At 55.9% G+C, this 22,166-nt stretch overlaps 6 protein-coding genes across 6 annotated transcripts; 2 read left to right on the top strand and 4 right to left on the bottom strand.

Moving 5' to 3' along the window:
* Positions 1-514: 514 nt before the first annotated feature.
* INS49_013470 (uncharacterized protein) lies at positions 515-1,733 on the bottom strand (the record flags this gene model as incomplete). The annotated part of the gene is made up of 2 exons (XM_043174169.1): positions 515-1,515; positions 1,676-1,733. The coding sequence occupies 2 exons, from the start codon at positions 1,731-1,733 to the stop codon at positions 515-517; spliced, it is 1,059 nt and encodes a 352-aa protein (XP_043021114.1).
* Positions 1,734-6,709: 4,976 nt separating this feature from the next.
* INS49_013469 (uncharacterized protein) lies at positions 6,710-7,807 on the bottom strand (the record flags this gene model as incomplete). The annotated part of the gene is made up of 1 exon (XM_043174168.1): positions 6,710-7,807. One exon carries the CDS (start codon positions 7,805-7,807, stop codon positions 6,710-6,712), a length of 1,098 nt encoding a protein of 365 aa, XP_043021113.1.
* A 2,512-nt stretch (positions 7,808-10,319) lies between these two features.
* Positions 10,320-12,260, top strand: INS49_013468 (uncharacterized protein; the record flags this gene model as incomplete). The annotated part of the gene is made up of 1 exon (XM_043174167.1): positions 10,320-12,260. One exon carries the CDS (start codon positions 10,320-10,322, stop codon positions 12,258-12,260), a length of 1,941 nt encoding a protein of 646 aa, XP_043021112.1.
* A 964-nt stretch (positions 12,261-13,224) lies between these two features.
* On the bottom strand, positions 13,225-15,013 carry INS49_013467 (uncharacterized protein; the record flags this gene model as incomplete). Its single annotated transcript, XM_043174166.1, has 7 exons — positions 13,225-13,290; positions 13,349-14,182; positions 14,238-14,324; positions 14,381-14,427; positions 14,481-14,708; positions 14,779-14,801; positions 14,979-15,013. 7 exons carry the CDS (start codon positions 15,011-15,013, stop codon positions 13,225-13,227), a joined length of 1,320 nt encoding a protein of 439 aa, XP_043021111.1.
* Positions 15,014-16,671: 1,658 nt separating this feature from the next.
* INS49_013466 (uncharacterized protein) lies at positions 16,672-18,656 on the top strand (the record flags this gene model as incomplete). Its single annotated transcript, XM_043174165.1, has 3 exons — positions 16,672-16,910; positions 16,984-17,183; positions 17,251-18,656. The coding sequence occupies 3 exons, from the start codon at positions 16,672-16,674 to the stop codon at positions 18,654-18,656; spliced, it is 1,845 nt and encodes a 614-aa protein (XP_043021110.1).
* Positions 18,657-20,260: 1,604 nt separating this feature from the next.
* On the bottom strand, positions 20,261-21,550 carry INS49_013465 (uncharacterized protein; the record flags this gene model as incomplete). Its single annotated transcript, XM_043174164.1, has 1 exon — positions 20,261-21,550. The coding sequence occupies one exon, from the start codon at positions 21,548-21,550 to the stop codon at positions 20,261-20,263; it is 1,290 nt and encodes a 429-aa protein (XP_043021109.1).
* Between the last annotated feature and the right edge of the window lie 616 nt (positions 21,551-22,166).

Here is a 22,166-nt window from a genome sequence, read left to right as displayed (position 1 = left end):
ATAACACGCCGGAATAATGCATATACAATGCGACCTTGTCCCGGCTAAGGACTCCGAATTATATCATAAAGGGCCTCCCATGATTACATGATCCCAGACCACATCAAATACACCATCAAACCAACAGATAACCAGTCTCAAAAGCATAATTATCACACTACTCCAGTAGCCAAACATCCATTCTAGGAGGCCAGATATAGTGGCTAAGTATCCAGTTGCCACCACACGTCAAGTTTGTCACTTGCTATTCTTCACATAGAAAACGAAACTGATGCAGATATTTCTGGAATTTGTTCTTTCATTCCCAATCATTATGTAAAACTTTCAGATCTCATCACCACCCACGACAACGATCCGCCCTTTTCTTGGTATTTATTTACACGACAAAAGCTCAATCAGAGACCATCCTTCCCGGAAAAGAAAGCACCCCAACTCCCAATTCAAAACTCCAGCCTTTTTCCTTTGCATCCTGCCGCCCTTTGTGGTATGGCAGGGTAGGTGATGCGGCAGGCATTTATCGGCTGGTGTCGACGACATAGCGGCCGACGACGGTGCCCTCGGCCATCTTGTCGAATATGCTCTGCAGCTCGCTGAGGCCGACCGTCTTGAAGGGGGCGGTGATGAGGCCGCGCGCGAAGAAGTCGAGCGCCTCCTGGGTGTCCTGTCGGTTGCCGACATAGCTGCCCTTGATGGAGATCATGCGGACGACGCTCTCGAAGACGGGGGCCGAGATGCGGGCGCCGGCGGGCAGGCCGATGCAGATGACGGATCCACGGGGGCGGACGTAGTCGGCGGCCTGCTGGAAGGGCTTCTCGGACACGGCGAGCAGGATGGAGGCGTGGGGGCCCAGGCCGTCGGGCGTGGCGGCCTTGACGTCCGCGACGAGGTCCTTGGAGGTGAAGAAGTCGACGTAGGCCGAGGCGCCCAGCTCCTTGGTGGCCTTGCCCTTCTCCTCGCCACCGTCGATGGCGATGGTGTGGATGCCCATGGCCTTGCAGTACTGCAGGGCCATGTTGCCCAGGCCACCACCGGCGCCGGCAATGGCGATCCACTGGCCGGCGCGGACACCGGACTCCTTGATACCCTTGTAGACAGTGATGCCTGCGCAGAGGACGGGTGCAACGGCCTCGAGGCTGACGCCCTTGGGGATGCGGGCCACGTGGGCGGCCTTGGCGACAGCGTATTGCTGGAAGGAGCCGTCGACGGTGTAACCAGAAAGCTGGGCCTCGGCGCAGAGGGGCTCGTCGGCAGTCATGCAGTAGGAGCAGGACAGGCAGGAGCCGTTGAGCCACTTGATGCCGACCTCGTCGCCCTCCTTCAGGTCCTTGACGAGCTCGCCGCGGGCGACGACAACACCAGCACCCTCGTGGCCACCGACGAGGGGCATCTTGACGGGCAGGGGCCAGTCGCCCTTCATGGCGTGCAGGTCGGTGTGGCACACACCAGAGAACTTGACGTTGACCAGGACCTCATCGGGGCCGGGCTTGGCGACGGGGATCTTCTTGTACTCAAGAGCTGCAGATTGAATGTCAGCCTGGGATCTGTCTAGTGAGGCGGGAGAGAATTTGTGGGTTGGAGATCTGCACAAAGTGTGGAGAGGGCGGCTCGTGGAGGGGCATGGAGGGGCAGAGGATAGAGGGGGGAGACTAGTTGTGCTGGGTGAGGTCAAACTTACGTCCGCCGACCTGCTTGCAGACCTGCGCCCACTGCTCAGTTGGAATCTCGACGCCCATACTGTTGGTGTGTGGTGATGTGTAAATCTGGTGGGTTGACAAGGTGACGGTGATGTCAGAACTGACGTGCTGTGCACTGGCTGAATGGTTCCTTAGGTTGAGGAAGGGCTTGGTATTCTTAGGGTTAAGATGCTGATGATGAATGGGAGAAGAGGTCGAGGACAGAAGCTGAGGTCGGAGGGCTTGGACAGATTTATATCTCTGCTGTCCAAGAGCAAGGTGGGGAAGGCGCGCTGTAAAGACCGGAGGAGTGGTGGTGGCCAGAGGGGAGGAGGAGGACAAGGAGCTGATGGACGACAGGGTTGGCAGGGGAGACGCGCGGGAAGCTCGAATTCGATACATGGTTGCGTGCAGGTGGGCTGCAGGACAGACAGGTGGTTCTGGTACCGCTTGGGCTGGCCTTAGGCCTTGCTTGGACCGTGTCACTGGTGTCACCGGTGCCACTGGCGTTTGTCCACTCTCTTTGGTTGGAGAAGCTCTGGGAGTACCTAGGTACGGAAGGTATGACGATCCTAGGTCCGGGTTCTTGGTTCTGGGCTCTGGGTCTGCTTTTCGCTGGGCCTCGGTCTAGGACTTCCCTGGTTCGTGCTCGGCTGGTTGCATGCAATGCAGCATGTATGCAGTGGATGCAATACGACACAGCAATTCAGTACTGTACAGGGCTGTTACGGTACGGTACGGTACGGTACGGTATTGTCTGACGATTTGGCTGCTGTGGAACAGTAACGACAAGGACAAAGCTCAAGCTCAAGCTCACCGTACACAACGTGCAACATGGAAGCTAGGAAGAGAGGTGGAGGGGCCCGACGAAGTGGCGCTCGCCGGGGGCAGAGATCTACTAAACAATGCCGGTTCGGAGAAATCCCTTTGTCTTCTCCGGTCGTCTGGTGATGGTGGTGACCGTGAGCAGACTCGAGGCCGGCGGTTGCACTGCGGTGTCGTACGATTCCCACGCATGGTGGGGCTCGCGGGAAAGGCCAATGTCAGATGTCACCTCACACGTTCCCTGTGCCCAGCCCCAGGCCCCCGGCCAGCCCTGTCATGCCCGCGTCGTGTCCTCTCAAGTCCTCTCAAACACATACCCAACCCACCGTGCTACACGGGCCATGGGGGGCGTGGCATGGTCCGGCGTGGTCTGGTCAGGCCATACCTGCGGATGCTCTCCTGGGCGTTTCTTGCTGGGTTCGACGTGTGGTCTACACGTCTCCCAGGCTGCTGGGATTCTAGAACGAATGAACGAACACCTACTGTACCGTGTGTTGCATCCGTTATTCCCATCTGCCTGTCACTTGTGATGATGCAGCACACACACTCACCGGCTCAGCTCCGGGCAAAAGGCTCACTACCATCGTGACAGTCACCTCGTTACCTTGTCACCCTGTCGTCTGCAGCCACTCTTCCGAAGCCACGTCTGACTGATGGGGCGCTGGGAAGGCCGTCTGTCCGATGTTTGGGGAAGCTTCAGCTCAAACGGCCTGCCGCAACTCGGATGCACGAGCATGAGCCAGAGCTACGGCCCCGCAGCCGCCTGCGCGTAGCATACAAGTGCATGCGGCGGGTAGATTTGACACGAACGTGCTTTGCCTTGTCGTGGACTGTAACACGGCGTGCAGGCGGTTGTCCTAGCGCGGGAGACGGCCTTGCGAGCCGGACTGGCGGAGCCGCAATCCGCTGTGACGCTGGGGCCTGGGACTGACTGGGTACATGACAGGTCTATTGCGGGCGCGTGCCTGACTGTGAGAGATTGTGCTGCTGATGGTGATGACGACGAGGGCGGTGGACGTTTCGATGCGGCTCCGAGCCTGAGACTAGCAGCGTAACGCTACAATAGTTGCAATTAGCCCATTCGGACGATGGGCGGATGTTTTAGGAGGGAAACTGGCAGGGACAGGATGGATGCTTCGGAATTGGGAGGAGCCAGGGCATGGGCCCCCGCTGTCAAAGGCGGAAGGGGCCAATCACTCACCCCTGCCGCAGCCCGTTTTAGACTGACAGAGGGAAGGTGCAGTGTGGTTCAGTGTGGGATGTGGCTTGATCGCTTGATCCGGCCGGGTCGTTCCTGCTCTTACCTTACTGAGATCATCATACCAGGCTGCAGGGAGCAGGGAGCAGGAGAGCAGGAGAGCAGGAGCAGGAGCAGGGAGAGCAGCAACGAGCAGGCAGAGACAAGCACCTTTCGCCGGATAACGGCCGCAGCCGTGGCGTGGTTTCCCAGCAAATATTTTCCTGGCCCCCTTCCCTCAATCAAAGTGTCAACTGCTCTCGCTGCTTTCCTCGCTTGAGCGAATTTTATACCCTCGTTCTCACCTTGACTCAGAGTCAGTCACAGCCTCCCGAAACATGCTGGCCGTCAGCGCGCAACGTGTCCGTGGTGTGGTGGCAAGCTGCATCATTCCATAAGAACTCCACGATCGGGGCGCCTGGAGCTCCCTGTTGGTCCTGTGTCGGAGCTGCGTTCTGTCAGGGGCTGCGTCGAAGGATCCAGGTAGCTACGAGCTACAGTGCCCCTCCATCCGACGACCCCTCCTTGACCTGCACCTCGAGCTTCCATCTTCCATGTGCCTCATCTAAGCGAGCCATCAGCCCGGCATACCGGCCGGACGATGATGCATCCCCCGATATCTAACTTACTCGTGATTGACAGATTGCCATGGCAGGCACGCAGGCACACCAGCGATCACCACAGTACCAGCTGGGCTGCCAAGTAGATAACCTTGCTGCAGTTGGCAGATCCGAGGCGATTAACATGGGACTACACTTCTCTTACGTGGCAGCTATGGCCAATTTTGGCACACAGCATCATCGATCGCCAATTCCTGCTTCCACGATTGCCATGGTCAATGGACAATCAATTGGGTGAGGTGGCACTTTCGGTGAGGCAAGAGTACACGAGAAGGATTGGCCGAGGTACTGCATAGGGACGATCCAACGATCAGGCCCTCACACCGAGTGAGGCACAAAATGGCTGAGATCTTCGACGGTTGAGCGAGCACTGCATTGGCTGGCCGGGGCATGCCGGTCCCACCCCACGGGGAAACAAACCACAGCAAACCCTCCTCCCCAACCGTGCCCACATCTCCCTCCTCGTTCCTCCTGCTGCCCCACCGCCGCCTCAAGCTCATGTCCCTGCCCTGCTGCGCGCCTGGAGGAAAGGATATGCGGATCATGGACGAGCGGAAGTCTATGGCAGCAGCTGAGTAGCTAGAAAGGCCAGCTATTCGACACATCCAGGCCCACAGCGACATCATGCATGCATACACGCCTTGGAAGCGCCCTGACACTGTTCGAGTTATTTCCCTCCTCCTCCGCCTCCGCCAGGGCGATTGGCGTCCGGGTGCGGCTCCGCCGGGGGAAAGGGGAACGCTTGACATGCAACTAATAACAGCGGCGCGTTGTGTGACACCCAGCAATCCGGGGCAGGTGTGTGAAGGAACGCCAACGGGCGGGGTTCAAGGGTCGTCGCAGAGTTGATCAGACGCAACCATCAGGCCATTCCCCAGACTTCTGCGCTTCCCCTCCCTTCCTCCTCCCCGCCCATCTCCTTGCCCACCCCCAGATCCGACGTGGTGGGAAGAACTCATGTAATGCACGTCCCCTATGTCCTGTCTCCAGTCTGTTCACTCGGCCCCGGGACTGTGACGCTAGATTGGCAGATTTGGGCTGGTGCTATCTGCGGCTGGGCTAAAATGGTGTGGCAGCGTGCGGATCCGGGTCTTGGGCCGCACGCACTTTGCGCGCTGCTGGACTAGTAGATTATGTGCCTATGTGCCCAGGTTTTGTCGTAGATCTGCCAAGGCACGCGTCGCCCTGCCTAGAAGGGCTTGTCGTCGCGGGTAGCCACACCTCCTTCTCACCCACGCGCCCAATCTTGGCGATTTGGTACCATCACCGCCCCTGGCGAGGTGCCTGTTATTGCAGATCCGGCCGCGCTGGTCCGGCCGTTGAGGCTGGGCCCTGGCCTACATGCCCCATTCCGCCTGAGGTAGCATCCAGATGTCTTAGTAGCGTACCTGACAAAGACCCTTTTCTCCGGCGAGATGGGGATCTGGACTTTGATATTGCCTCGGGTAGATGCCCAGGAGGGCAAGGCGTCCGCCCCGGCGAGAGCCGACTCCCGTGCTGGGGGTTCCTGCATACGCGCGCAAGGACTGTACTTGGTCGAGAGGAGACGTGACGTGGGAAGCGCCTGTGCTCTATAGATCGTATTTTCTATTATGGACTACTACGGTTCTCCTACTCAGACACAACTGCTCTGCTCCGCTCCTTACCACTTGCAAGTAGCCCCCGTGCAAGCCATGCCCCGTAGTTAAGCCCTGGCTCCGCCGACATGGTACGTGATTCACTCCGCGGAGATGATGAAAACTGTGCCCAAGTCACCACGTGCAACAGCACACAGGCGCGCGGCAGCTCGTCGACCCGGCGGGCTGGATACGCCGGTTTACTGCTTCTGTAGCCAAGCCGGGCACCGTGACTCAAGGAAGCGTCTTTGCAGCCTGAATGCTGTGGAACGAACTCGACTTTCGTGGTGTGGGACGTCTGCCTGCTTATTTCTAGTCGTATATGAAGGCACAGCATTGGCAATTAGAAGGCTCGGCCTTCAATTTTCCTCGGCGAAACCAGAGGCGTGAGTAACAAGTACCTGGGTATGTAATGAGGTCGGTACAGAAGGTAGACTAAGAACTACTGGATTACGGGTATAAAATGATGAGTTGGCCAACCCCGACTATCTCCCTCAATACGATGTTACTGGTGTCTATTACACAGATACATGATGAGGCTTGGTCCGGCTGAGGTTGTGCCAGAGGAGCTGTACGGGCCTCTACTGCAATAAGGGAGTCTACATTATATGCGTTCAAAGGCTGGGTGACATTCAAAACGGTTGGCAGAAGAGTTTCCAGCGATGGGCTCCGGGCTTAAGCAAGCTATGGATTATAACTCACTCACAGAACCCCATCCCCCGCCCCTTATAACTTTCATCAAGGTTCCCGCTGTTCCCTTTTCCGACGAATATCGGCAATGATAGCATCATAGTCTGGCCATCGAGGCGTAATCGTGACCCCCTTCTCCCTCATCAGTCGCCCCCTCATGACTGCCCCAATAGCCCCGGGGTTGTCGACGGACATGACGGAATTCCAGTATCTGATCTCCGGGTCCGGCTCGAACACCTGGCTTCCTCCGTCCCCACTTTCACTTCCCTGGTGATTGCTCTCGGAGGCCGTGTCACCAACCAATGACTTGCCGCAATTGTCTTGGGCTTCTCCGTCGATGTTTGATTCTTCTTCGTCACTACCTGACTCTTCTCCATCCTCCTCTTCATACATTTCCTCTATAAACCCGCACTGGGCGAGGTCAACGATGAAAGGATGGTGCGACTCCTTGTCCACCATGACATTATACATACTGCAGTCGCTCATGCGGACACCGCGGCGGTTGATCTCGTGCGCCCCGTCCACGGCGGTCTGGATGGTGTCCTCCCACCTCTCCGTGTCGGATGGCGCCAGGGGCGAGATATGGAGCTCGGACAGCTCGTACCCGTCCACGAGCTCCATGAGGATGCCCCGGACATCAAAATATTGCCTCGTCTCCGGGCGCTGGAGGAGACCTGGGGGACAAGGCACGATGTCGTCTTGTGGCAGGCTTAGTCGCACGTGAGCAAAGAGCCGAGGTATGACCTTGCCCTGGAGTTCCGACAGCTTCTCATACGCCCGAGTTTCCCGGTCGAAGTACTCCTGACACGTCTTCCACTTGACCGCCTCGTACTTGGCGGTCTCCTCGGCCGAGCCGTCGAGATAATGCCAGGCCGACACTGGCAAAACACTGGAACGGCCTTCTTTTTCCCGTTCAAGTAAGAAAGCACCAAGCTTTGCCCTGCGGATGAAATCACAGTATGCGGCTTCTGTGGACGTTGTGTGCATGTGTGGTTCATACCTCCTGCTGGCGGGGTTGACGCGTCTCCGGAGGGTGGTGCCAAAGCGGCGGTCGTAGAGCTTCAGTACTGCGGTGAATGTCTTTTCAGGTGACGAAGGTGAGGATGGGTCGCGATGCTGGGTGCGGACTTTCATCACCGCCGACATGGTCATTGTCAGAACCTCCAGGATTACTGCTTCGCATGCTGGCGTTGATGCTGGCATTGGCGAATGTCTGCAGTGTTGTAACACATCTAGCTTCAGGCTCGTGCCTTGTGTATACGGCACGGGTGTTTCCTCCTCGGACCTGGAATACCAGTTATTGGTTATTTCAAGATTCTTCAGTAGCAAATCAGTAATCGTTAATGTCCTGGTAGTGATTTCTTACATATTTAATCTGCGGGGAATAATAGTCAGCACGACCTGCTAATGGCTTGATGCTAGCGAATGTGGTGGACGAGAAATAGGTCGAATTTTACGGCAAGGAGGCAAGCTGGTACAGTTCGGAACTTGATGGAGCAACTGAAGAATAACAGGTCTTATGAGGAAGAAGGCGGTGCCGGTTGGCACTTAGCGGGCTGGCATAGTTTAGGCTGCAATTTGGCTGTGTCACACCGACTCCAGTACTAAATGAGTCTGGGCCAACTGTATGTGCTCATGACGCGTTAAACTACAACAAATATCTCATGAGATGTTTTGAGATGATCATCTACTGCCTCGTTGTTGTCCATTTGTTGCAGACTAGTCTTGGTCACCGCACTACTACATCTTCTTCGTCTTCCTTTAAGGCAATACCAGATATGGCGTAATGTGGCTGATGATGAGTAAACAATATTTCAGTGTTGTGTCTCTTCTGAGGACTACCTGTTTTACAGAATACCTGACTTGGATCTGCGCAATAACTTTGCAGGCAGACTGTAACACCATTGTATTTTCCATTCATCTTGCCTCAAGGGGCCGGCACTCGCCGCCAACCGCGCCGCATCTTTTGCCCGTCGTGGAGGTATCATCGGCTGTTAATTATATAACATGTCAGTCCTTCTCCCTCTTATCTTCTCTTCTCCCTTTTCCATAGAAAAAGAAAACGAAGAATAGAACGACGGCGCCCTCCACAATATGAAAGACTAAGACGAATGATACAATGGCATGAGAGGAAAGCCGAAAATGATTAGAATTGCACGTACTCTTGCAGATCAGCGGTATAACGTCGTTGACACATCTGATGCATTCGCTATCGTCCTTGCATTCACCTGGATGGGACAGTGGCTGTCAGCGCTGAATGTCCGCACAATCGATCACTTTGTCTTTCAGGTACTCTTACCTCCTTCTCCGCGCTGTGCAACCGCTGTACAGGCTAGAACGGACAGCAGTGTGATAACTGTTGGGAAGTGCATCGTGCTATATGTTGTATGCTGGTCTAGCGTTGAACTTTTGTGGAAGAAAAGAGGATTTGGTGCCGAAGGAATGATGTGCTTTGTGGGACAGGTTTTACCGAAGGGCCTATGTGATGTGATTCTGTCTACCTATATTATATCTGCGCATGTGTACGTACCTAGAACCCGAGGTCTCTTAAGCAATGACTCACGCTGAAATGTATCTGAGACTCGTCTTTGTATGGATTGCGGGTACACAAGAATTCGCTTCCCCCTGGAACGGCTTGGCTCAATCAACCAATGACTCATGTTTCATTAGCTTGTAAGCCTACTAGGGTAGGTAATCGCGTCGAGGTACGGTGAAACAACTGCTGGTTTGTCGAACCAGCTTAACATCACATAGGTCGCTAAGCTCAGGCATCAGCTTCGGTGCAGAGTGGAATATAATTCTGCAAATGGTTCGGAAACAGCAGAGTATAAAGATATAGTCTGACGAGATCCCAGTTGAGTAAAAACATATAATCATGTAACGGTCCAATGAACTTCTGGAAACACACCCATGACTACAGACAATAACACTCGAGAGCCTTGGCTTCTGACAGACCACTGAAAGTTCATAGCATCCAGACACAGCGAGAGATCGGGGGATGGTGGATACTCCAGGACTTTCTAAGTCTTGACTTCAAAATGTGGCGTCTTTCTCGGAGCCAGCTATGTGGCAGACAACCTATGTAGGGTAAGCATTTATAGATTAGCATTTGTATGGCGCAGAGCCATAGAACGATTCTGCTGAGGCTTTAATAGTCTCGACTGTCTGACAGTGCTATAAAGGTAGTAGAAAAAGCAGTAGAGGTATTGACTATTCCTCAAAGGCAGCAAGGCTGTGCAACCTGCTCACCATGGCAACTTGCTGAAGTATAAATATACATCCAAATTGGGCGTTTTGGGGTTACACGAGCTCAGTGCCTTAGGCACATGTGCAGAAATGGTTCAGCCTTTCCACAGGTTGCTGTAATACCTACAGGCACGTCTGACATACCCCTCACTTGCACTTTTCATGCTCGTAATGAAGACAGGAAACCCCGTCACCCTTCGCCACACGATCCCAATGCCTTCAAAACTGGGGACCAGGACGTCTTCCAGAGCCAACACTTTCTATTGGGTTGAAGTCTTTCAGGTCGCTCTCAGAGTACATCCCACAACAAGCCTCGGACGGCCCCACGGCTTTCTTGATCGAAGGACACACCGCTCAACATCTCGCTCAACACCTAAAGCTCGACCTTCAAGGTACCTGCTCTCGACACAGAATGACAAACAAATATGCATATCGGTCTCTCCCAGACGAATACTCTATTCGAGTCCTCAATCTTGAACCGGGGAAAGATGACGATCAGTTGTCTGGGGCACTCGAAGTGATACACCTGCACAGCCCCAACCCGGCTTCTGATTCTGACCCCAGTGCGGACTCGTCGACAACTAGAGTGACCAGATGGACCCCGGACAAGTCCTATGAGGCCATTTCGTATGTGTGGGGATCGAAAAAGAAGGACCACGCCATCCTCTTGAACGGGAAGACCCACCAGATCACGGCCAACTTGAGCGACGCTCTCTATCAGTGCCGACAGACAGACCAGTCCCGGGTTCTGTGGGCGGATTCGATATGCATTGATCAAGAAAAGCTGGAGGAAAAGAATCATCAGGTGTACATGATGGGTCGCATCTATGCATCTTCTCAGCGCACCCTCATCTGCCTAGGGACCGACCGCGACAATCGAGACCACGCTCGGAATGCACTTGGGGTGATTTCCGATGCCAATCGTATGATTCAAGAAGGGTTCCAGAGACCTGATTTCTCCTGGGAACTGAACAGTTTTCCTCAAGCTCTTCCGGAAGATCCCCTGGTCAACGACTTAAGATGGCAGTCGGTAGATATTCTGTTCAGCCTTCCATGGTTCCGGCGCGGTTGGGTTGTCCAAGAAGCAGCCTTGGGACGTGAAGCGTGCGTAATATGGGCAGACTACAAGATCGCGTTGATGGATGTTCTCCGAGTCCAAACGTGGTACAACAGACGCGCGCAAGCTGCAAACAAGTCACACTGTGTGGGTGGATATACGTCCATGCTCTTTCCGCAAATTTTCTTTCACAAAAGAAAGGCAGAAGCCAGGGTTTTATTCGCCTCAGAGAACAAAATCGACGACCCGAACATTCCGCTGGCTCTGCATCATGCCAGGAACCTATATCTTAGCGACCCTCGGGACAGAATCTACGCATTTATGGCCCTGCCATTTGTCAAGAATCGGTTGCCTGCCCTGCATCCTAACTACGAGCAACCACATCTCGAGGTTTACCGAGACTTCGCCGTGAAGTATTTAGAAAAGACTTCAGACTTGAACATCTTATGTTATGTGACAGATGAAGAGGTGAATGAAGAGTCTATTCACGGCACACTTGGGAGCTCGTGGGTTCCACGATGGGACTGCAGAGCATGGAACGCTCCACCTTCCGCAAGTTTTTATAGAAACTTTGGCCGCACGTCTGCAGAACCAGCCGAATTCATGATTATGCGTGGAGAAGATGATGCATCAGCTCCATTGCAAGTCCGGGCGGTCATCTTTGACTCAATCAAACTCATTTCGAGGCGTATCGAAGATTCTATGACAATCGAGGATTTAATCGCTCTATGGTCTTTATGGTCAAAACAAGCTGGCTCTGCCATTGCCTCCAGACAAGTTGAGCCCAGTGCCGACAACGATAGCCTGAAATTCCTCCGCGCTTTGGCCGGTGGGCTCCATCTAGGGCGCTATGAAGAATGGGCAGAAATGCTACACTCGTACTCAAAGTTTCTCCAGGACAGCAAGCAAGAAGATCCATTATCACCAGGCAGCGCTCAAGTGTCTCCGGATATACAATCCTGTCATCGACAGTTAATTGGATCTGGCCACCACTCGCAACTTTTCTTACTCAAGAGAGGATATTATGGGCTCGGCTCCTGGGCCATCAAGCAAGACGACGTCTGTGCCTTCGTCTTCGGGGTGCAGATCCCCATCATTCTCCACAAAGTTCCTGATGCCGGGGTTCACCATTACAAAGTGATCGGTCCCGCCTTCGTTGTCAGCAAGGGCTTGGACCAACTGGGCATACCGCATGATTTGCATCGATGGGGCGTTTGGGACAACTGGCATGAGCTCTGTAAGTTAGAAGGATGGACAGATTGGGGACTGAAAGAAGAAAAGATCATCCTTCTATGAGGGCATATTTGGCACGGGAGAAAGACATGCCTGGACTTGCTTCTACTACTGAACCGTGGCCTTTTGTTGTCCTGCGAGGACTATCTACTGCGTCAGAATGCCCCAGTGAGCGTGTTTGTTCCTTGCCTGTGACTCGGGCTCCCTTGTCTGCCTTATCTCTGAAACATGTTTGTCTCAACTTTCCTCATCCTCATCCATGTTGCAGCGCCTGTCAGACTGCCAGGCTTGTCAGTTCATACTTCCAATACTGGGAAAGGAAAGGAAGTGAAAAATTCAATGGTCTCCTTATTTGCGTGAACCGGTGCCAAGGCCTTAAACCCTAGCGTCCTTCCAAGTACTGGTGGACTAGATACTTATGTTGGAGCAACAGAGATTAATATGAGTGATGTTCTATCCCCGACAAATGCTGCTCATCGACATTGCTCTTAGGAAAATGTGCTACAGATATGTGTATGCTCGCACATCCGTTATTGTAAATGTCACCTGGAGCTGCTAATAGATACAGCAGACATAGAACCTCTGCTATGAGAATCACTAGGCTGCCCCGAGTTGCCTCGTGTTCGAAAATTACAACCCATTTTCTTCCTTTCGTAATTGACAAGATTCGCGCACCGCAGAGGGCCTGACCAATCTGCCGACGGGGCAGTCAGATCTCTACCTTGATGCCAACATTCTTTTCGTTCTTCAGTAATTGGCCACAATCGAGCGGCTTCCAAGCCAGCCAGTCCTCTTCCAGTCTATGAGTCCACCTGAGAACCAGTGGGGATATCCTCTCTTCAGGCCCACCATCCCTGTCTTGACAGTTGCTTCCACGTTATTTTGATCGCCCGGGTCCAACTCAATCAAAGCCGGCACTGAGGAGCCATTCGCCTTTTTTTCATGGAGTGTGTATTGATCTGCTGCTGTCTGCTGAATTCGAATAACTTTCTTCCCGTCTCCGGTAATCTGCTGTGAACCCTCCCTCTTAAGAACCACCCGGCCCACCAAGAAGGGCAAATCTTCGCACAATACCTGGTCCATACTCATCGTACTGTCATGGAATTAGTTTCCGAACTTGGTATAATGAGAAATAAGGAAGTTTGACTTACCTCCGCCTTGGTGTGGCAGTACGACCTGAACTCGGGCGTCTGTCCCAGCAAGCTGCCTCCGAACCACGGACCGTGCCTCTGCCTCTTGTGCGTGATGACCTGCACCTCCAAGCCACCGCTCCTCGCTCCTCCGCTGCGCACCTCACTGGCGCGGATGCGGTTGTCGACCAGGTGCTTGATGTCCCGCTGCAGCCGGCGGCCAAAGTCCTTGTACAGCGTGCTACCACCCGAGAGCACAATGTTCTTGTACAGACCACGACGAACGTCGATGGGGCTGGACTGGATGACGCCGTCGACCACGGTAGGCAGGGGCGTCAGGAAGTCGGAGCTGTAGATCTCCGGGTTGAAGAAGATCTCGGGCGCCAGGAAGCGCTCGTAGCCCACGTCAACGGTGACCTTGCGGCCGCCGGGCTGAAGCACAGGGTGCTGGGCGAAGCGTGTAGGATCGCGGTCGAAACGGCTGAACTCCTTGACGATGTCAGGGCACACGTAGCAGTGCTCCTCCTTGATCTCCTGGGCGGTCTTGAGTGAAGAGTCGGGCTCGCCGCGGTCACGGAGGAGGGACTGGACGAAGTATGTGATGTCGCGACCGGCGATGGGGATCGACTTGATCGAAGAGCCGATGACGTATCCCTCGGCAACGGGGATGACGTGAGTGACACCATCACCGGAATCGATGACAGTTCCGGTCAGCGAGCGATCCTGCACCTTGGAGGACGTCCACGATGCTGCGAGGGCGAGGACGGCCTGCACGGCGATATAGAGACCGGCGCAGTTGAAAGACTCGAAGAAGATCTCGGCGGTGTTTTCTCGGTTCTCGGGAGGGTTCAGGGGCTTGGGAATGGTCAGCCAGCCGACGCGACAGCACGGGGGTCGGTGTGATACGTACGGGCTCGGTGAGAAGGAAGTGGTGGTCTTCAGGCTCTACTCGCAGGTACTTGAAGATGGAGTTGGACCAGAAGCGCTCCATGTGATCCTGCCCATATCGTCAGCCAGCCATCGTCACCAATCCACCACGTTGCCGGCTCCTACCCAGTTCTCTATTTGTCCATGGCGGATGGGGTAGTGTAGACCGTATCCTGCCTCGGTCAGATTGTTTCCACACCAGTCTTGCGTTCCGTGTCGTGCTCACCAGGTCCGCCAGATGCTGCTATTGCCTCATCGCCGATGAAGAAGTCCAGGTCCTCTGTGCCACGTTTCGAGTTGAGATGGCCGGACGGGCCAGCACCGCCAGTCAGGAAGGAGGGTTTGTTCGCAACAGCAGGACGGCCGGAGCCTGAGCCACCGCCGCCACCAGCTGCGCCTTTCGTGGCAATCGCGGTCGGGAAGACGAAGGATGGGGAGTCGTTGCCGGCGAAACCTGTACAGATGGGCCCAATGTTAACGAGCTGCGGTAACATTCGGGTGGGGCGTTTGGGGATCGATTGTACCTAGCTTGGAGAAACCCGTGCCGCTGCAGTGGAAATTATTGTTAGCATGATGCGTCCAGAACGGGGTGCAGCGACACCTCCACGCGCGAATAGCTTCATCGAGGAGGGCGGTGCTGGCTCGACCAACCCCCCTGGTGGAAGTGGGGTCAGGCAGCTCCAGCTATGCCGTGGGGTGCGTCCAGGGGGCGGGATTGACGTACTTGTCCATGACAACGGCGGGTGTTTGGGTGGCCATGATTGCGAGGGTGGGAGCTGCGCACAAATCTGGATGGGTTGGTGGTGGAATGCGCAGCTCTTGGTCGAATTGGCGAGAGTGATGGTGGTGGTGATGGTTGCCGTCAGTTGGATACTCAAGTCGTAATGCGGTCAAGCCAAGCAAGCACCGAAGCTAGCCCAACGTAAGGCGAAGACGGTCAACCCCCCCCCCCGACCCACCCCTGACCGTTCCTGTGGCGCTGGTGTGGCGTTGCTAAGAACTGTGGCGCCGCTCCAAGTGTGACTGCTGGCTGAGTACGGAGTACTTGGATGCAGCCTTGCTCAACTACAATCCTGTTCAAGCGCTCATCTTGGCGAACTTCTCCCCTTCAGGATTGCCTTCAAGTTCGTGTTATCGAAATCCAGATGACAATTAAATCAATTATATTACTCAGAATAACTAGCCTTTCAAGTTTTAGGCTCGTTTCTGGCACTGACGGGCCATGACAAGATGCTGAATCCTGTTTGTCAATGACACAGGCACACACGCCTGCACTCATCCAAGACCTGCATCTCACCTGCCTCTTCTGGCACATCCGAGGTTTTAAGCCACGCGCTGGGCCAGTGCAAGTGACGTCTAGTCGGGCCTTCTAGCCTGTCATCCTTGTGTGCAGGCTTTGGCTGCGGGGGCCAGAAAACCCAGTGTGTGAGTTCAGTATTTTCTCGGGTTGCTTGCACAACACACACCCACAGGGGCAACTCTTCCCGGCTCCTGTGGACATAGATCATTCATTACACCATCCAGTCATTCGCTTCATCACGAATATCGTCAGCCTTGAGCCACACAGTCGCTTTCGGCTGTATTTGTTTTCGCACAAGTGTTGCACTCCTGAATGCCTTGGTCCGAACACTGCCTTGGCCTAAGCATCAACCAGCACCTACTTGGTCTTGTCGAAAGATCATATACACATCAAGCCGTGAGGAGTCCCAAATCAGCTGGTACGTTTCTTTCTGTTGAAGTCTCCCTCTTTGTCCTCTTTGGCATATCTTCTTCCCAGCCGTCCCTTTCTTTGCTCTCCACCATGATATGCCGCAGGGCTTGTCCTGCCGGGCCATACTTCCCAGCCCCGTGGCGCCTGGGTCTCGTGGTGAGTGAATATGTGGATTCCGGCATCTCTTGACAGCTGGGAAACGTTTGCAAGAAGGATGAGTCCTTTTTCCAACATGTCCATGCCATAATCCGCGATCCAAACCACAACATCGCCAGCAGAATCGCGGATTCGCACCAATGCGGCCAAGTCGGCGAGCGTGAAAAGACTGGCCTATTCCAAGCCGAGAGTGATTCACTGCACCCTTCCTCATCTGAACTGCTGACCAAACCCTGAGTCCCACCAGAAGTATCTTCATTAGAATCACAGCCCCCCTGGCCACAATAGCATTCAAGATCGTGGACTCTTTCGGAAGTGTTTGACGTGGAGTTCTCGATTCGCTGACAACGGCGGCAGGGTCTATTGGCGAAAGCCTTCTGACTACTTCACCGTCCCCGGTCATTCGTCCAACGCTCAAAGAGAAACTACTTCGTCCTGTTACCAGCCAGACGTCCACCTTGCAATCCTTTCTGCTTCGCTCGAGACCTCCCAACTGAGTCGGAGCGAACCTGCTTTGACTTCCACGAGGACAGCCAAAGATCTTGCAAACATGGACTCTCCCGACCCCAACCGTCACTTCTTCGGACCCCTGACCCCCTCTCAGCTGTCGCCAGCCCCAGACATGTCGAAAGACAAGCTTGATGTGGGTGCCGACGGCACTGTCGACAGCCTCATGAAGAAGCGAGACCCGAACGGTGATCAGCGCCCGTCAATGGCCGTCTTCATCCACGCTGGCGCTGGCTACCACAGCCTCCAGAACGAGAATGTCCACCTCACTTTGTGTGCAAAGTAAGACCTCGCCCGACGCCTTCCTTAGCCTTGAACTGCTTCGTTTGGCCTCGTTTGTACTGACAAACCCCAGGGCTGCCCAAGAGGCCATGAAGTGCTTGAAGAGCGGTGGCTCAGCCACCGACGCCGTAGAGGCCGCCATCATGGTTCTCGAAAACGGCGACATCACCAACGCAGGCTATGGAAGCAACCTCTCAGCTAATGGCACTGTTGAGTGCGATGCCACCATCGTTGACCACTTTGGACGAAGTGGCGCTTGTGGCGCTGTTCCCAGTAAGTGACTTGGTCAACGCACCGCACATTCCCGTTCTTGACCTTCTAAACTGATTGAATTCTTCAGACATCAAGAACCCTATCTCGCTTGCGAAGCTCGTCCTTGATGCCAGCCTGAGGCCGTTGACCCTCCGCCGGGTGCCTCCCAACATCCTGGTCGGTGAGGGCGCCAAGAAGTTTGCCTTGGAGCACGGAATGTCCCTTGCGAACAACAGGGAGCTCATTTCCAAGAATGCTGTGGATCGTTTCAGGAAGTGGTGCGAAGACCTCCGCAAGGCTCAAGCGCGCGTTGCCCAACAACAGGCCATACCAACGCCGACTGCAATTGTACAGGCTCGGGCGATGTCCCCCGAGGAGGCCAAGTACAACGCAGTCTGCATGCCCAACACCGAGCAGGCTGGCCAGGCCGAGGTCCTCAGCGGACTGCAGTCTCTTGCGAGCGCCAAGGCTGGCAAAGGCCTCACAATGCGCGACCACTCGTCTGCCGTTCTCACCGGAATGTGGAACGAGGGCCAGCCCGACTCGCCTTCCGACTCGGCCTCGCCTGGCGCACCCAGCTCTGACCCCGTCACCCCTACCAAGCCGTCGCCCTTGTCGGCTCTTCAGAACGGAGGCCAAACCCCTACCAAGCCCGCTCGAGGCAGTGGTGCGACCCGCGCTCCCGGCGCTTCTGATGGCTCAGTGAAGATGTCCCGCGCCAAGCGCCTCAGGACCTCTTCCGACGAGCGCCTCGACACGACTAACGGCGTGAGTGACCTCTCGGATGACTCCTGGCATTGGATCGACCACACGCTCGCCGAGAAGCTCTTCAGCCAGCCCTCCAGCAGCAAGATCGACCTCACGGAGATGACGGCCGAGCCCGACAACGCCGACAACGACAAGATCACAGACACTATTGGTGCCATTGCGATCGACGGCCAGGGCAACATAGCGGCGGGCTCGTCCTCGGGCGGCATCGGCATGAAGCACGTGGGGCGCGTGGGCCCCGCGGCGCTCGTGGGCATCGGCACGTACGTGATCCCGCGGGACCCGGACGACGACGAGGCCCGCGCCGTGGCGACCGTGACCAGCGGCACGGGCGAGCACATGGCTACCACCATGGCGGCTCACAAGTGCGCGGACCGGCTGTACCACATGACGCGGGCGGGGCGCGGCGGCGACGACACCCAGGACGTGCCGGACGAGGGCGCCGTCATGGCCGACTTTGTCACCCGCGACTTCATGGGCCACCCGGGCGTGCGCAACCAGACCAGCTCCGGAGCGATAGGCGTCCTCGCCGTCAAGGCTACTTCTGCAGGCATCTACATGCACTGGGCGCACAACACGGACTCGTTCGCCCTCGCGCACATGGCCTCGTACCACAAGGCGCCCAAGTGTGTCATGAGTCGCCTTTCGAATGGGAAGGGCCCGGTCAATATTGGCGCGCTGAAGGTCTTGAAGGATCATGCGGCGGGGCTCAAGGCGCGTGACTGAGTGGCATGCCGCGTCTTCGATACATCCTTCCCCCGATGACCGATTTGCGCGGCACTTGAAACTGCATCAGCGGCGTTTTCGGCCTTCTGGATTCTTTCCTCTTGTGTTTTCGACCTCTACTGGTTCGATAGACTTTCGAACTCGTGGATCTGCTTTCCCCATCCGTTGTTTGAGCTGCGGTCCAGGATGGACGGCTGTATGCTTCGCCTCGGTTGGGGCATTCCGCGGTGGATGGACACGATTCGCATAATCGCATGGGCATAATACGGCGTTTATCATCGCATTTTCGGCTGACGATACCCTTTGGTACGGCTTCTCGTTGGGCTTTCGGTGGTCATCCGTGTTTTCCTTCTCGACTGGTTGCGACTAGATGGCTCGGCGGTGCTACTGCGCATCTTCGGCTTGCACAGCACAGGCATATCACGGCATATGCCCACATCGCCTACGTCGCCCAGGGGTATCTGATCCTCGATCGCGGAACTGGCCTGTGGAACTTGCAATCTTCATGCCTTTACGGCGGCGAACTGACTTTCCGCACATTTATTATGCTCTTCTTTCTCCTCTTTGTCGACCCTGCACTGCGGTCTAGCTTGGACGACTGCTGCCCAGGGCGATACCCGTCTACCCACCTATTGAAACAAGGAAAGGCTTAGTCCTTGCCTTTAATCTTTGACCTAGACTGCGGCACAATAGGGCAGCTCTTTTCTTTTTTTTTTCGCTCTTGGGCAACACGGCCCCGGTAGCCTGTCATGGAGGTTGGCCAAGGAGGAAACAGGAAAGCTGACTCGGTTGGGGATTACTGCCACGTCTTGCTCTCCAGAATGGGCGTCGAAAGTGAGATCGGTAGGCACTGGTAAGAATACCTTGGCTCGGTTGTTGCGGACTCTGCTGGGCTGGCTAGATTGCGCTGGGAGAGCTCGCGCTCCCGTCTTCCTGCTCGCTATACTTACGTAGCCTAGACTGTCTTGCTAGAGGGCACAATTACAGATCATCTCTTAGAACCTTGAAGCGGTATTGCGGTGCTGTGATTTGCTCTAACGCGCACTGTCTGTGTGCGTCTGTACGATGAGTGGTGCGAGAGGTTCCAGCTGCTCGCCGGTGTACATCTTATGAGTTGTTTGCAGATTTCGATGCTGCTATTTTCGATGCTATCCTGTCCGTATCATTTTCTCTTCTCTATCCCTGAACTGTCGCTTATACACAGGTACCAAGCCACTTGTTCCCATTGTTGTCCTCTTGGCTGGCTGAATATCCTAGGCATCCGTCTTTTCATGCGAGACTGGCTGGCCCGCTGGGGTATCTTATCTGATTAGGATCATGTGTCATATTCTTCTCGCTCTTTCTCTTTCAAATCAGTCATTCTAATGACCAGGTGAGCTAGACGGTCAGTGCTCGTTCGGCCGGACCGTTGGTTCGTCTTCCGCTCTACCAGCTTCCTATCGCCGAGGGGGCATGTTTCGTTCCCATCAGGGATTTTCATGCTTCGTTTCATAGCGTAGTAGGCTGCTCGCGCACGATCTTCACGGCGGGATGCAGATCTGCTCCCTAAAGTCTCGAGTCTTAACGCCTCCAATAATGTATCCAAGCACCTCGCTACATGTTTTTCAACCCGGCCTGGGCGTGCCGACGGCGCTGCTTGGCTGCTCGCTGCCGACGGGCTCCCCGTTGAGCCCGAGCTTCCTCTTCTTCTTCCTCTTGCGCGGCACGACGGCAGGGCGGGCGCCGTACGTGCCCAGAGCCAGCCTGTTGCCGCACGTCAGGCACTCTGCATCCTGCGGCACCTCGCAGAAGATGGACAGGCAAATGCTGCAGACGAAGCCCGTGTCGATGACCTTGCGGTGGCAGAAGCAGGCGGCGCGGAAGTCGACGCTGACGGTGGACGGGCTGACCAGCTGGTTCATGCCCGCGCCGCCTCCTCCTCCCCCGCTGCCGCCGCCGTGGCCGTCGTCCTCGTCGTGCTTGGGCCCGCCTGCCTGGCCTGCTGTGTTTGAGGTGGTCGTCATGACTGTGGTGGCGGAGGTGATGGAGGAGGCGAAGCCGAAGAGGAGGTAGGTGAGCAGGCCCTGGGGGTTGGCCGCCTCCATGAACGTGCCGCGGGTGATGTAGCTCGCCTGCTGGAGGAACGTCGCGCTGCCGTGCAGGGAGAGGATGTCGATGGGGATGCCGGCGTGGCTGGCGGCGAAGACGGAGTTCATGGTGGGGATGTACTGGGCCGGGGAGCTCTCGGAGACGGAAACAACGAGGATCCTGGCGTGCAGTCCTGTGAGTATGCCGGCGCGCTGGGCGGACATGGCTGAGGGGTTGGCGGCGGTGGAGCCGCCGTTCTTCTTAGCGGCGAGATTCGAGGCGTCGGCATTGTCGTTGGCGGAGAGGATCACGGAGGTCTTGTTGATGTGCGACAGGGCGAGGGTCAGGGCGCCCGAGATCTGGGTGGTGGTGGTGGCCAGGTCGGCCTCGGTGGTGGAGGACATGAGGTCGCGCAGGGAGGCGACGATGGAGGACTCGATCTGGGCGAACTGGGGGTACTTGTTGGCGGCGGCGGCATTGCGCTTCTTAGGCGGCGGTTTTGACGGATGGTCCGCGTCGGCCATCTCGATGTCTCCGTCCTGCTGGCCGTTCCCCTGTGACCGTGCCTCCTTGGGCTTTGGACGCGGTGGGTACAGCCATACTGCGCGGTTGGTATGGGAGGCTATCAGCGCGACCTGGTTTGTGCTGCTGTACGCGAGGTGTGAGTTGACGAAGACGAGGATGTTGGCGAGGGCCTTGGAGATGGGCAGGTCGCGCTTGAGGGCGGCCCAGGCGCGCGGGTTCGTGTCGATGACGATGGCACAGAGCGAGGGCGTCTCCTCGGTCGCGTAGATCTCGTAGTGGTCGGTGGCGTCGACAGCATCCATGTTGGGGATGTGCGCCGTAGGCCGGCGGCCGTGACCCTGTCGACTGGACTGCTGTTGGGTTCAAAACCCCGAGATTCGCGGAGAGTGACTGACTGCCGGGTGGGTGTGTGGTGGTGGTGAGGTGTGCAGTCGAGTCAAGGGGAGACGTCGATGCGGTTGGTGGCGGGCAGGCAGACGAAGCTTCACGGGTTGAATTCCGCGCCCAGGATGCCAGTCCTTGCACTACAACTGCCAATCTAATCTGATGTGACGAGGTCGTTGGGCAGCGGCAGCCGCAACGGCAGGACCCGAATTGCAAGCCCAGATCAGATGAGACCTGCAGCTAGCTGGGTTAGATACCTAGGTACCCTGATACCTTGTCGTCGTCCAACATGCCTTTGCTACTAAGATCAATGAGCACCATGGAACCGCCTGGGCAGGTACCTGCATGTACTGTCCCTTCTGCCGTGGGTAATACGGTATGGTCTTACGGTGTGGCACGGTCCGGTATGGCAGGGCAAGGTACGTTACGGTACGATACGGTGCAGGGGCCTAGCTCCATCTGCCCATTGCCCATCTCCATCTCCATTCTCCATCTTTTGTCCGGAAGGAGGGGCACAACGGCCACAGCAGAATC

The sequence above is a fragment of the Diaporthe citri genome (assembly GCF_014595645.1).
Source record: "Diaporthe citri strain NFHF-8-4 chromosome Unknown scaffold_7, whole genome shotgun sequence".
Lineage (NCBI taxonomy): Eukaryota > Fungi > Ascomycota > Sordariomycetes > Diaporthales > Diaporthaceae > Diaporthe > Diaporthe citri.
This window is presented reverse-complemented; position numbering and strand designations above follow the sequence as displayed.